General features: G+C 40.6%; 1 protein-coding gene across 2 annotated transcripts in view; it reads left to right on the forward strand.

The window, feature by feature from the left end:
* LOC139746502 (uncharacterized) overlaps positions 1-15828 on the forward strand; it is a 31700-nt gene that overhangs the window by 4475 nt on the left and 11397 nt on the right. Inside the window, exons 1-3 of one of the 2 annotated variants that reach the window (XM_071657808.1) lie at positions 6770-7212; positions 10046-10504; positions 10692-10880. In XM_071657808.1, coding sequence (XP_071513909.1) covers positions 10157-10504; positions 10692-10880 — 537 coding nt within the window. In that variant the 5' untranslated portion in view covers positions 6770-7212; positions 10046-10156. Of the gene's footprint in view, positions 1-6769; positions 7213-10045; positions 10505-10691; positions 10881-15828 lie in introns of those variants that run through there. The other variant, XM_071657807.1, reaches the window with a different exon arrangement.

Raw genomic sequence — 15828 nt, forward strand, 5'->3', positions numbered from 1 at the left:
TAACCTTACCAACCAGTCAACGATACAGTCACCCCCTTTTTTAATAAATTCCACTGCAATACCATCCAAACCCGCTGCCTTGCCGGCTTTCATCTTCCACAAATCTTTTACTGCCTATTCTCTGTTTACCAAATCATTTTCCCTACCCCTCTCATTTTGCACACCACCTCGACCAAAACACCCTATATCTGCCACTCTATCATCAGACACATTCAAAAAACCTTCAAAATACTCACTCCATCTCCTCACATCACCACTACTTGTTATCACCTCCCCATTAGCCCCCTTGACTGATGTTCCCATTTGTTCCCTTTTCTTACGCACTTTATTACCTTCTTCCAAAGCATCTTTTTATTCTCCCTAAAATTTAATGATACTCTCTCACCCCAACTTTCATTTGCCCTCTTTTTCACCTCTTGCACCTTTCTCTTGACCTCCTGCCTCTTTCTTTTATACATCTCCCATTCATTGGCATTATTTCCCTGCAAAAATCGTCCAAATGCCTCTCTCTTCTTTTTCACTAATAATCTTACTTCTTCATCCCACCACTCACTACCCTTTCTAATCTGCCCACCTCCAACGCTTCTCATGCCACAAGCATCTCTTGCGCAAGCCATCACTGCTTCCCTAAATACATCCCATTCCTCCCCCACTCCCCTTTCGTCCTCTGTTCTCACCTTTTTCCATTCTGTACTCAGTCTCTCCTGATACTTTCTCACACAAGTATCCTTCCCAAGCTCACTTACTCTCACCACTTTCTTCACCCCAATATTCTTTCTTCTTTTCTGAAAACCTCTACAAATCTTCACCTTCGCCTCCACAAGATAATGATCAGACATCCCTCCAGTTGCACCTCTCAGCACATTAACATCCAAAAGTCTCTCTTTCACTTGCCTATCAATTAACACGTAATCCAATAACGCTCTCTGGCCGTCTCTCCTACGTACATACGTATACTTATGTATATCTCTTTTTAAACCAGGTATTCCCAATCACCAGTCCTTTTTCAGCACACAAATGTACAAGCTCTTCACCATTTCCATTTACAACACTGATAACCCCATGTACACCAATTATTCCCTCAACTGCCACATTACTCACCTTTGCATTCAACTAGCCCATCACTATAACTTGGTTTCGTGCATCAAAACTACTAACACACTCACTCAGCTGCTCCCAAAACACTTGCCTCTCATGATCTTTCATCTCATGCCCAGGTGCATATGCACCAATAATCACCCATCTCTTTCCATCCACTTTAAGTTTTACCAATATCAGTCTAGAGTTTACTTTCGTACACTCTATCACATACTCCCACCACTCCTGTTTCAGGAGTAGTGCTACTCCTTCCCTTCCTCTTGTCCTCTCACCAACCCCTGACTTTACACCCAAGACATTCCCAAACCATTCTTCCCCTTTACCCTTGAGCTTCGTTTCACTCAGAGCCAAAACATCCAGGTTCCTTTCCTCAAGCATACTACCTATCTCTCCTTTTTTCTTATCTTGGTTACATCCACACACATTTAGACACCCCAATCTGAGCCTTCGAGGAAGATGAGCACTCCCTGCATGACTCCTTCTTCTGTTTCCCCTTTTAGAAAATTAAAATAAAAGGAAGGGAGGGTTTCTAGCCCCCCCCCCCCCCCTCCCGTCCCCTTTAGTCGCCTTCTACGACACGTGAGGAATGCGTGGGAAGTATTCTTTCTCCCCTATCCCCAGGGATACTCTTACAAGATGATAAATATTAGTTGTAAGAACCCTTAGTTATCATATTTCATTGTAGAAAAAAACTATGTATGTCTAAGCGCACAGTATTCCTGGAGTACCTCGTGTGCCTGGCAGTGGAACAGCATGTTAAAAAGCTCATAACATGTAATTAATGCTTCACTCAATTAAGTTTTATGGCATATTATTGAGAAAATTATTTTTTGAATTAATCATCATAACAAAGGTATAGAGATGGTTATTTCGAATATTTGAGAATATCCAAGGTACTGCTGAGTGCACCTTCGATATTATAACGCCACAGTAAAAGAGGTAGTGTACAATCAAGTGAAACGCTTTCAGAATCACATCTATAAGGCTTTTTCCACCTTTTCATTTTTTTTTTTCATTAAACTATTTGCCATGACTCCCTCACTTCGCATCCTTCCACAACCTCAACACCCCACATCTGCCACCATATCATCTAACAGATTCATCAGTCCCTCACGGTACTCACTCTATATCTTCTTCACCCCTTCCTTGTTTGTTACCACTTCTCTATCTGATCCCTTCTCTGATGTTTTCGTTTGTTTTCATGTTCTGACACTATTCTGCAAGTGAAGGTCGCCTGGTCGGACGCCTTGGTGTATCGCTTTCTGATTGGATCGCTTGTCCAGCTGCCTCCACCAGTTCAAAGTGATCTCCAATGCCTGATGTGACCAGAAGATGAACCCAGACATTGTGTCAACGTTTTTCTTAGTCCATTCTTCTCTGTAAGATCTCACACTATCACTAAAAGGTCAACAGCAAGATAACTACAGGCAAGTGACAAACCGTTTAGTTATAGTGTGAGAGCTTACCTGGAAGCAATGAAGAACAATGTTAACATAACATCTGGGTTCATCTGCTGGTCACGTCAGGCAGCGGAGATCGCTGTGAACAGGTGGAGGCAGCAGGAAAAACGATCCAATCAGTGAGCGACCAGCTAAGGCGTCCGAACGGGTGACCATCACTTGCTGGGGGACACAATCCCGCCGAATGCTGGAATCAGTACCTCCTCAGCAAGACCGTTGAACGGTCAAAACGTTGAGGTATGTCTCAGCTCTAACCCGTTTGTTTCCATACCGTCCTGTTTTCCATATATCTCATCATGTATATGGGAAATATTCCAAAATAAAAAAAAAAGATCAGTATCCGAAACAATTATACTTCCAGGCATTTCAGATAAGGCATACTCAACATGTACTTTCTTGCTTCAGCTTTACCCTTTTTCGGCCTAAATGGCTTTTCCAGCCACAGTGCCGTTCCTGTACATTATTAGTGACATTGAACATCAACAAAGCATTTGACACTATCACTGACACATCTGTTCGAAAAAGATATATGTCTATCCCCCACATCATTAAACGAAAGATGGTTTGCCAGCTTCAGAGCCAGAGTCAATCTTAAAAGACTTCACCTTCAAAATCCTCAAGGTCTACAACTGAGTTCCCCAAGGAGCAGCTCTCCCTCTCCAACCCTTTTAGTGTCCTTGCATATGATCTTTCACCTACAAACCACCGTGTAAAAGTCCTCGTATATCCAGATGAATCTGCAGTCTTATCACATCACCCAGGGTTTATCGAAGCAAGAAAAAGACATGCAACATCATGTCACACTGTTAGAATCCTAGCTCAGAACAAAAATCTGCATCACCACACAATCTATCATCATCCTCATAACCTCAGATAGACATGAAATCAGCTTGAACCTTCCCATGACAATGGATGGTCAACAGCACTCCATTCGCACTGGGCATTACGTGCAACGCACACATGACATCCACTCCTCATACTGCAACAGCACTAAGGTCACAAACATACTCAATGCCCTCAGAAGTCTGGCTGGAGCAGATTTGGACAAGAAAATGAATCTGCTCATGTCCTCTACTAACTATTTATCTGCTCCACCCTAAACTATGCCATTCCTACCTAGTTAACCACTCTGTCCAAAGCAAGTGAAACAATTTTGCAAGCCACAGAAAACAGAGCACTTTGAACAATCACTGGCTGCCTAGCTACCAAAAACATTCAACGCTTCCACAATGAGAGAAAAATACTTCCAGTACAATCTCTCCTCCATTTGCTTCTCGCTCAGTTCTTTCCAGTTGTAGTAAACCTTCCCTTTCAGATCACTCCATAACTAACCACCATCTGAGGTAAAAACAGAGATGCATAAGAAGCACTTAACAGCCTCTCTCTCTCTCTCGACCCAGTTTTGAATTTCATTTCACTAAATGTACACCCACCTGAATCCACAATCTCCATACATATATGTGTTACCTTTTGTCATCTGTGTTTTTGATCCCCCATCTCCCAAGCACTAGAAATGCTGACAGCATATCACGAGTCCTTGTATGGAAAGTTGGGTGAGGTTTTCATAGGTTCTTTTAATTCTTATTTGTATTTCTACTTTTACATTCATTAGCCTCATATTCTCAGATTGTCGTAACTTTTCTCTTATGATTTCTTTTTTAAGTCGATAAAAAAGAAGAAAATCTCAGTCATACTGCCAATTCATCACTGTCTTCTGTCTCCAGTAAACTTTCTTTTCAAAAGAAAGTCTTCCCCTCCCTCTCCCCAGTGACAACTTTTTAAAGTCATGGGATTAGAAAAATCATCCTATCACTTCGAAAAGGTTGCTGTATTCTTTATACATCACACTACCATTGCTATAAAAAAAAAAAATCCTTATCCATATCCCCTCCTTTTCTTCCTCCTCCTCAGTAATACTGTTTATAAAGTAAAATTGTTTTGTAACTTTAGCAATACATGTTTTTCATTCGTTTTAGTAGCCTGCTTTACTTTCAGTACAGGCTGAGCATCCCTCATCCGAAATGTCTGGGACCATATTGTTTCGGATTTTGGAAAATATTCATAAACATATTGAGATATGTGGAACACAGGATGGTATGGAAACAAACGGGTTAGAGCTGAGACATAACCTCAACGTGTCGACTGGTCACTGGTCTTCCTCAAGAGGTACTGATTCCAGCATTGAGCGGGACTGTGATGCCCAGTGAGTGATGGTCAACAGGTCAGACGGCTTGGCGCTTCGCACTCTGATTGGATCGCTTGTCCAACTGCCTCTACCAGTTCAGAGTGACCTTCTCTGCCTGACGTGACCAGCAGATGGACGGGGACCTTGTGTCAACGTTGTTCTTACTCCCTTCCTTTAGGTAAGCTCTCACACTATCACTAAACAGTTTGTCTCTTTCCTGTAGTTGCCATGGCGTAGACCGTTTAGTGATAGTGTGAGAGCTTACCTAGAGGGACGAAGAACAACGTTAATACAACCTGTGGGTACATCTGCTGCTGGTCACGTCAGGCAACGGAGATCGCTGTGAACGAGTGGCGAGAGCAGGACAAGCGATCGAAACTGAGCGACACACACACCAAGGCCTACGACAGGTTGACCATCACTTGCTAGGGAATACAGTCCCGCCCAATGCTGGAATCAGTAGCTCATGAGAAAGACCTGTGCACGGTCGAAACGTTGAAGTATGTCTCATCTCTAACCCGTTCGTTTCCATACCGCCATGTTTCTCCACATCTGTCATGATGGATGATAGACAAGAAGATATCAAGGGGATGGGACCAATGTCTATGCACAGAATCTATTTACGTTTCATATACTACTTAAATACATTGCCTAAAGGTAATGTATACAATATTTTTAATAATATTGTACATTAAACAAAGTTTGTGTAACACACTGAACCATCAGAAAGTTGTCACAACGTCCGCCTCCCATACGTACGATCTGTGGTGGTTTGGCATCACCTTCTTTCCTAACTGAATTTATATGCTGCTGATAAGCAATCATTTTCTTACACTTATTCACACAGAGGAGAGAATAAGCAAAAACCACAGTGAGTAATGCACGTAAGTCGCGGTGACGATGGTTTGTTAATTTTGAAGATTTGCTTGCCTTTATATGATGGCACTGTGAAAGCATTCCGCTGATTCTGAGGTACCTCACCTTGAGCCATACATACTTGGTACGTTGCGAATCCAAGCAACCAATGTATACAGCTCTGTCATTTACTATCTTTAGAAATTTAGATGCAATTCCATCCAAAATTCACTTGCCTTCCTACACTTCATCATCTGCAAGACTTTATCTGGATAAAACCTCTGCTCTTTTTCGCTAAACTATTTGCCATGACTTCTTCACTTCACACACACTTTCACAACCTAAACACCCTACATCTGCCACCATATCATCCAACACCGTCATCAGTCTCTCGAGGTACTCCATCTTTTTTTCACCCTTTCTTTGCTTGTTACCACTACCCCATCTGATCCCTCTTCTGATGCTTGTATTTGTTTTCTTGGTTCTCCTGACAGTATTTACCTCCTTCCAAAGCTTTTTCTTATTCTCCTTGAAGTTTACCAGTACAGGTTGAATATCCTGATCTGAAACGCTCCAATATCCGAAACATTTTGAGTAGCAACATGACATTACAAGTGAAAAATTCCACACACCTAACCTCTTTTGCTCCATGCTGGGCTTTGATACTCTGTTGGCGCTACTTTGTTACAAACCATTGTCACCGCCAGACATACGTGCATCCCTCACTGTTTTTCACTTACTCTGTTCTGTGTAAATAGGGTAAGAAAATGATTACGTATCAATAGCATATAAATTCCGAGTCATGAATGAAGGCGATGCCAAACAACCACAGATGTCCACATGGGCGGCAGACACCTTAACCGTCTGATGGATTAGTGTTACACAAACTTTGTTTGATGCACATAATTATTAAAAGTATTGTATACATTACCTACAGGCTATGTGTATAAGTTGTATGTGAAACATAAATGGATTTTGTATTTAGGGTCCCATCCCCAAGATATTTCATTTTCCATTGTGACAAATATGGAAAACAGGATGGCATGAAAACAACCGGGTTAGAACGAAGATATACCTCAAACTTCGACTGTTGAACGGTTTTCCTCAGGAGATACTGATTTCAGCATTCAACTGTATTGCCCAGCAAGTGATGGTCACCCGGTTGGACTCCTTGGTGTGTCTCATTGGATCGCTTTTCCTGCTGCCTCCACCCGTTTACAGCGATCTTTGCTGCCTAACGTGACTAGCAGATGAACCCAGACGTTATATTAATGTGCTTAATCCCTCCCTCTAGGTAAGATCTCACACTATCACTAAACGGTAGACACCAAGGCAACTACAGGCAAGTGACAAACTGTTCAGTGATAGTGTGAGAGCTCACCTAGAGGAAGAGCTTAAGAACAATGTTAAAACAAGGCCTAGGTTCATCTGCTGATCACGTCAGGCAGCGGCGATCACTCTGAACGGGTGGAGGCAGCAAGACAAGCGATAAATCATAGAGCGACACGCCAAGGCATCCAATCAGGTGACCATCACTTGCTGAGAAACACAGTCCTGCCGAATGCTGGAATCAGTATATCTTGAGGAAGACAGTTGGACGGTCAAAATGTTGAGGTATGTCTCAGCTCTAACCCGTTTGTTTCTATACCTTCCTGTTTTCCATTTGTATATCTTTATGTATATGATAATATTCCAAAAAAAGAAATCCAAAATAATGATGGTCCTAGACGTTTCGGAGACAGGATACTCAACCTAGATGACTTCTCCAGCCACAGTGCTCATCCTGTACATTATTAGTGACACTGAACATCAACAAAGCATTCGAAATCATCCCTGACACAAATTTGCAGAAAACGTATTTGGCACTATCCCCCATATCTGACGAAAAATGGTTTCCCAGCTTCATAGCCAGAGTCACTGTAAAAGGTTCCACCTCCAAAATTCTCAAGGTCTACAACTGAGTTTCCCAAGTAGCAGCTATCCCTCTCCAACCCTTTCGTGTCTTTGCATATGATTTCTTTCACCTACAAACTACAGTGTAAAAGTTCTCTTATATCCAAATGACTCTGCCGTCACATCTTATCACCTAATGTCTATCGAAACAGGAAAAAGACATGCAACATGTAAAACTCCAATCACATTGGGTATTATATGCAATACACACATGACTTCCACTCGTTACGCCACAACAGCTCAAAGGTCACAAACATACTCAATGCCTTGGGAAGTCTTGCTGGTATCATATTTGGACAAGAAAACGAATCTGCTCATGTGCTGTACTATGTATGTGCTTTACCCTAAACTATGCCATACATACCTAGTTAACCACTCTGTCGAAAACAAGTGAAATTATTTTTCAAACCATGCAAAACAGAGCACTTAGAACAATCACTGGCTGCCTAGCAACCAAAAACATTCAACACTTCCACAATGAAAGAAAAATACTTCCAGTACAATCTTACCTCTTTGCTTCTTACTCAGTTCTTTCCAATTGCAGTAAACCTTCCCATCCAGATCTCTCCATAACTAACCACCATCTGAGTAGAGGTAAAAGTCTTACCTATTCTTCATATTTCAGGAACCTATACTCACAGCTTTCTCCTCTCAGCAGATTCAACATTGACAAGAAACATATAGTCACAAAGATACATAAGAAGCTTTTAACCTTTCTCTCGACCGTTTTGAATTTTATTTCACTAGATGTACACCCATCTGAATCCACAGTCTCCAGACATATGTGATACCTTTTGTCATCTGTGTTCTTGATACCCCCCCTATCTCCCTAGCACTAGATATACTGACAGCATATCAGAAGACCCTGTATGGAAAGTTGGGTAAGGTTTTACATGATTAGATCCACATTTTCGTAGATTTTCATAGCTTACCCCTTTTTTTTCTTTTTTTAAGTCATAAGATAGAAAGAAAGATCCCAGTCATTCTTCCAAATCATCATTGTCTTCTATCTACAGTATACTGTCTTTCATAAAAGAAAGTCATCCCCTTGCTCTCCCAAGTGTCAAGTTTTTAAAGTCATGGGATAAAGAAAAAGATAGTATCCCAATCACTTTTCCAAAATGTTGTATTATTTGTACTACCTTTGTTAAAGAAAGTCCTCCTCCATACCCCCTCCTTTTCTTCCTCCGCCTCCTCCTCGTCCTCCTCCTTAGTAATACAGATACACCACCAAATTTCCGGCAACTGATGGTTCGGCACCTCCTTTAGTATGGACAAAATTACGTGAGGGAACTTGAAATTACCACAGCCACCAGACTAGTTTAGTGGGCGGCCACAGTTGATGTGTGTAGGGCGAGCTTATTTACTTTCTTTACACTGCACTTGTTGGTGGGGATACCACATTCTGTGAAATTCTTAGCTTATTTTGCTTAGATTTGACCCTGGGCATGGCTTCTAAGACATATGAGAGTGTCAGTCATGGTATCAAACATGAACACCAGACCATATCGATCCAAGTAGAAATGTTGAAAAAATGGACCGTGGTGTTTCGGTGTGTAAGCTGTGTGACCTCTACAGTATTGGTTCATCAACTGTTTATGATATAAAGAAGTAAAGGGAGAAAATATTGAAATTCTATGCAGACTGTGATTCCAAAAAGCAAGTGACGATTAGAAAAACTATGAAAGATGGTAAGAGTACTGAGTACGATCGAGTGATGATGGAATGGTTTCGAAACCGTCGGAGTGATGGAGTGGACGTGTCAGGTAGCATGATAATGGACCAGGCTAAGTTGTGCCATAAAGAACTTGGATTACAACATGAGCATGACTATAGTGAAGGATAGCTTCAAAGATTCAAGAAGATTCATGGAATATCCATGGATAATGTGTGCGGAGAAAAGTGGTCTGCGAACCACAAAGGAGGTGCCAAGTATGTGAACAAATTTGCGAAACTCGTAGCTGATGAGCACATCAGTCCTAAGCAGGTGTATAATGCAGATGAAACTGCATTATTTTGGCGATGCACACCTAGGAAAACACCAAAAACAGAAGATGAAGAAGAACCCACAGGATTCAAACAATCTAAGGACAGACTTACCATCTTAGGGTGCACAAACAATTAATATTTGTTTAATTTAAATTTCTAGTAATCCATGGTATACTTTAGACACATGTGAGATGTATAATTAGTGGGTTAGAGGTGTGTTGATGAATTATTATTATGTGACCACAGTTGGTCCAGCAACATGGTTAATCCAGCAATGCTTTGGAACAAAAAGTACCAGAAAGTCGGTGGTGCACCTGTACTGTTAAAAGTTAAGGAAAATTGTTTTGTAACTTTAGCAATACTTGTTTTTCATTCTTTTCATAGCCTGCTTCATGTTCAGTATAGCTAACACATCAGAAATATAATTTCAAGTTTAATAGTAAGCCTTTTCTTAAGTAAATGGTTGTTATTACTCATGTTCACTAATTCTGTTATATCTTTCCAGTTTTATGTGATGGAGTTTAAGTCACTGATCACAGAAACTCCAACTTGACTCATCAACTGTGGGTAATAATCCCTTGCTCAACACCAAGATTGTAAAGCATTGTCCCACACGATGGTGGACTCGTATCCAACTGTTCCAAGCAGCACACCAAAAACACTGCATGACCTTGTTATCTTCAAGTTAGCTGAAATGCTTCTTGCAAGTGCTGTTCCTCCAGGTTTGAAAAGGTTCATGCCTTTTCTAAATATGTTTGGTCATCTTCATTTGTCACCTAAACATTCACAAATAAATCCTATTGAGCATGAACCTTATTGTCTGCACACTGAGGAGGCAGATTCAACAAGTTCAGGAGATGAAAATGTTGCTGGTGATATTTGTGATGATATTATAGATGACGTTATCTTAGCAGAGGCTGGTGAATATAATGAACATCTGCTAAATGCAAGAACATTGTTACTGGTAAGTCATTCATATAGTTGATACTGTTGATATTGGAAATAGCATAGTCTGATTTTGATTTTTTGAGTGAAGAATAGCAGCTTTACATTACTTTAGAAAATAACTTTTTGAAATCATAATGAAATTGAGTAGAATTGGATATAGTTCTAATTATTAAAAGTATAACTTCTGATTTCTCTCTTCACAGCAACACATGCTGAAAGTCAAAGAGTGGTGGGATGATGAAGGATGGTTTGGAAAGCAAGATTCAAAAATACGAAAGCTGGTGCGAGAAACCTGTTCTAACCTGCTGGAGCAACTCAGCTCTAAATTTCTATGCCCACTGCTTTTGCTGACACTTGAATTAATGTTTTCCACAAAGGCTGGATGTAGCAAGGTAATACTCCTTTTTTCAGTAGCCTTTGGTTCTTATTTTATAGCTATGTCATTCTTTCAAACGAACTTAATTTTGTAGGGACAATTCTGAATTTTCTCATCATCTTAAACTGTAGTTTCTTTTACATATTATTTACAGGATATATGTAAGAAGCCAAACATTGTATTTTTTATATGGAGTAGGTTATTAGGTGCTGAATACTTGGCATAGTGTTGCAAATTCATTTACAATATATTGATCATTTTTTTCTCACGAAAGAACAGAACCCTATGGGCATCTTAGGGAACACTTGCTCAGTGAAGGTAAAATCACTGTTTTACCTCTTGAATAGCGTGTATCCGTGCAGGTACCCCTTTTAACCTTCGTAAAATGTATGATGCCAGGAAATTGATTCACAGTGACTCTACACCCACAGCAAACCAATCAAGTATATGATGTCATGGCATGGAGTTGAGGTGGTGCCATGAGTCAGTATGCCACATTATAAATTTGCTTACTTGGGCACTGTGGAGACCTGCTTGCTTATCATTGCTTTATGTTAATTTATGGTGTTCTAACTTTCATATCTGGTAGTTAGACATGCTGGGTGGGAATCCTGTATCATTCCTGGTTTTCCATGACATGAATCTTACTTTGTTTTATCTCATGAATTAATGTAATTGGAGGGAACATTCATCATTTTTAACCTACATTGGCAACCTTAGATTTGTTTTGATGGGTCATCTGACAGGTACTTTTTATTTTTTATCTGTCCTGCATTTGACTTTTTGTAATGCTGTGTTTGTGTTTTTTTTGTGATTTAGATAATTTATCATCTATTTCACTTTTGTTTTAAAAGAGTTCGTATTGGAAGTAATGTGTATGGATCTGGGATTTAATGGTCACACACATGGCATTGGATGTTACAAAACTCAGCCAGATTTTTCACAAGGTGGCTTTCTCCTCAAATTTTGTTGTTTTAACAGATTGAGTATTCCTTATCCAAAATGCCTGGGACCAGAAGTGTTTCGGATTTTGGAATATTTGCATATGCATAATGATATATCTTGGGATGGGACCCAAGTGTAAACACAAAATCCATTTGTTTCATATTCACCTTATACACATAGCCTGAAGATAATTTATACAATATTTTTAATAATTTGCATATGAAACAGAGTTTATTTAACACAGAATCATCAGAAAGCTAAGGTGTCACATTAGCTGCCCATGTGGACAATCTGTGATTGTTTGGCATCACCTTCATTCCTGACTGAATTTATATGCTACTGATAAGCAATCATTTTCTTATACTATTCACACAAGTACTTAACAGTAAAAGAAATGATGTATTTAGGGTAATTCTTAATGTCATGATGCTGCTGAGAAAAGTTTCGGATTTTGGATCATTTTGGGTTTTCGGACTAGGGATGCTCAACCTGTATTGCTTTTACAAGAATGGCCATTCAACATTTGTTTATGTTGTCACCAGTAGAGATGGTGTAGACAGATCATGAGGAATCAGTTTTCAATTTCCAATGTTTCTCTTATAGTGATACATTGACTAGAGGAATCAAGTCACATGGTGTCTGCCCAGGAGATTACTTGCAGTAGCTGATAGGATTGTTCTGTTATGGAACTTCAAGAGACTTTTGATGGTCATCAGTACACTGAAACCTGATTGGAGCTTGTGTACTGCTTGACTTGCTCTAAATGAGACCATCCTGTAACCCTGTGTAATTGACAGGGGAGACAAAGACAGGTCCCAAACCCTAAGATCCTGACCAGACCAATGTACTTATGAAACACAAAGAGAACCAAGTTAGAGGTTGTGTATCCAGAGGGGGTCCTTGTGATATCTTATAGGATTGTTCCATTAAAGAATTTTATAAGAAGTTAAGATATCAGTTCATCTGATTAAGAGGGTTATATATCAGAATGGTCCATCAGGTGGCTTCCTCCATGAATTTAGTTATTTTTTGATTTATATATATACATATATATAATTTTTTTTTTTTTTTTTTTTTTTTTTTTTTTTTTATCCTTGGGGATAGGGGAGAAAGAATACTTCCCACGTATTCCCTGCGTGTTGTAGAAGGCAACTAAAAGGGGAGGGAGCGGGTGGCTGGAAATCCTCTCCTCGTATTATTTTTAATTTTCCAAAAGAAGGAACAGAGAAGGGGGCCAGGTGAGGATGTTCCCTCAAAGGCCCAGTCCTCTGTTCTTAACGCTACCTCGCTAAGGCAGGAAATGGCAAATAGTTTGAAAGAAAAGAAAGATAGATTTTTTATTATTATTTTGCTTTGTCACAGTCTCCCGCGTTAGCGAGGTAGCACAAGGAAACAGACGAAAGAATGGCCCAACCCACCCACATACACATGTATATATACATACATGTCCACACATGCAAATATACATACCTATACATCTCAACGTATACACATATATAGACACACACAGACACATACATATATACACATGTACATAATTCATACTGTCTGCCTTTATTCATTCCCATCGCCACCCTGCCACACATGAAATAACCACCCCCTCCCCCCTCATATGCGCGAGGTAGCGCTAGGAAAAGACAACAAAGGCCACATTCGTTCACACTCAGTCTCTAGCTGTCATGTAATAATGCACTGAAACCACAGCTCCCTTTCCACATTCAGGCCCCACAGAACTTTCCATGGTTTACCCCAGATGCTTCACATGCCTTGGTTCAATCCATTGACAGCACGTCGCCCCTGGTATACCACTTCGTTCCAATTCACTCTATTCCTTGCACGCCTTTCACCCTCCTGGATGTTCAGGCCACAATCACTCAAAATCTTTTTCACTCCATCTTTCCACCTCCAATTTGGTCTCCAAACTTCTCCTCGTTCCCTCCACCCCTGACACATATATCCTCTTGGTCAATCTTTCCTCACTCATTCTCTCCATGTGACCGAACCATTTCAAAACACCCTCTTCTGCTCTCTCAACCATTCTCTTTTTATTTCCACACATCTCTCTCACCCTTACATTACTTACTCGATCAAACCACTTCACACCACATATTGTCCTCAAACATCTCATTTCCAGCACATCCACCCTCCTGCGCACAACTCTATCCATAGCCCACGCCTCGCAACCATACAACATTGTTGGAACCACTATTCCTTCAAACATACCCATTTTTGCTTTCGAGATAATGTTCTCGACTTCCAAACATTCTTCAAGGCTCCCAGAATTTTCGCCCCCTCCCCCACCCTATAATTCACTTCCGCTTCCATGGTCCCATCCGCTGCCAGATCCACTCCCAGATATCTAAAACACTTTACTTCCTCCAGTTTTTCTCCATTCAAACTTACCTCCCAATTGACTTGACCCTCAACCCTATTGTACCTAATAACCTTGCTCTTGTTTATGTTTACTCTTAAATTTCTTCTTTCACACACTTTACCAAACTCAGTCACCAGCTTCTGCAGTTTCTCACGTGTATGTGGGTGGGTTGGGCCATTCTTTCGTCTGTTTCCTTGCGCTACCTCGCTAACGCGGGAGACAGCGACAATGCAATATAATAAAAAAGAATAATAATAATATTTTTTGGATTGCTCAGCAGTTGTTTATGTTGAAATCTGCTCTTAATACCATGCTGTTGGAATGAGTGAAGAGAGATCCTCAGTGCCTAAGGTTCCATTCCTCAGTCAGCTTACTGTTGATATGCAAAGAAAACTGAGTTGGATGACATGTACCCAGAAGTAATCAATATGTTACCTCAAGGGATTGCTTCCTTACAGAAGTTCAATGGGGCTTTGATTATGTTTGGTAAATGGAACCCTATTTGTTGGCTTTTGCTTCATTTAAGATCATCTCATAACCCTATGTCATTGGTAACGTAGGAGAATTAAGGCTCCAAGGCCTAAGATGCCCTGCTGCAAGTGGTATACCATGATGAATGAAGAGAAGCAAGCCAAAGGATATCTTCTCAGAGGGAGTTCTTGCGTTGCCTTGTGGCTTTGTTCCTTTGCATTTCCTCAGTGTTATTGGTGGACTGCAAAATATTTGCTTAAGTTAAGATCATGTTATGATCTTGTGTGGAAAGGATTTTGAGTGACTGGGGCCTGATCATGCAGGAGTGTGAAAGGCATGCAAGGGATACAGTGAATTGGAATGATGTTGTATACTGGGGTTGACATGTTATGAATGAACTGAACCAGAGCATGTGGAGCATCTGGGGTAAACCATGGAAAGTCTGTACAACTTGGTTGTGGATAGGGAGCTGTGGTTTCATTGCATTACATATGACAGCTAGAGAATAGATGTGAGCAGATGTAGCCTTTCTTTTTCTGTTCCTGGTGCTACCTTGCTGACACGGAAAACAGCAGTCATGTATGAAAAAAATTATATAGTGAATGTGGACAGCACACATTAGTTGAGAAAGTTGTATAATAAAGTTCAAGGCATGGGACCCTATAAGTGTAGAATTCTCTCCCTGTACAGTACATACTAGTAATGAAAATAGATAATTACATGAGGATTGCATCAACTCAAACAAGGACTGAGGTGAGCTCCAAAGTTGGTCTGAAATATGGTTGATAAGATTGACCCCTGGGGATAGGGGAGAAAGAATACTTCCCACGCATTCCCCGCGTGTCATAGAAAGCGACTACAGGGGACGGGAGTGGGGGGCTAGAAACCCTCCTCTCCTTGTATTTGAACTTTCTAAAAGGGGAAACAGAAGAAGGAGTCATGCGGGAAGTGCTCATCCTCCACAAAGGCTCAGAATGGGGTGTCTAAATGTGTGTGGATGTAACCAAGATGAAAAAAAGGAGAGATAGGTAGTATGTTTGAGGAAAGGAACCAGGATGTTTCAGCTCTGAGTGAAACAAAGCTCAAGGGTAAAGGGGAAGAGTGGTTTGGGAATGTCTGGGGAGTAAAGTCAGGGGTTAGTGAGAGGACAAGAGCAAAGGAAGGAGTAGCACTA

This window comes from Panulirus ornatus, chromosome 65 (genome assembly GCF_036320965.1).
Source record: "Panulirus ornatus isolate Po-2019 chromosome 65, ASM3632096v1, whole genome shotgun sequence".
Taxonomy (NCBI): Eukaryota; Metazoa; Arthropoda; class Malacostraca; order Decapoda; family Palinuridae; genus Panulirus; species Panulirus ornatus.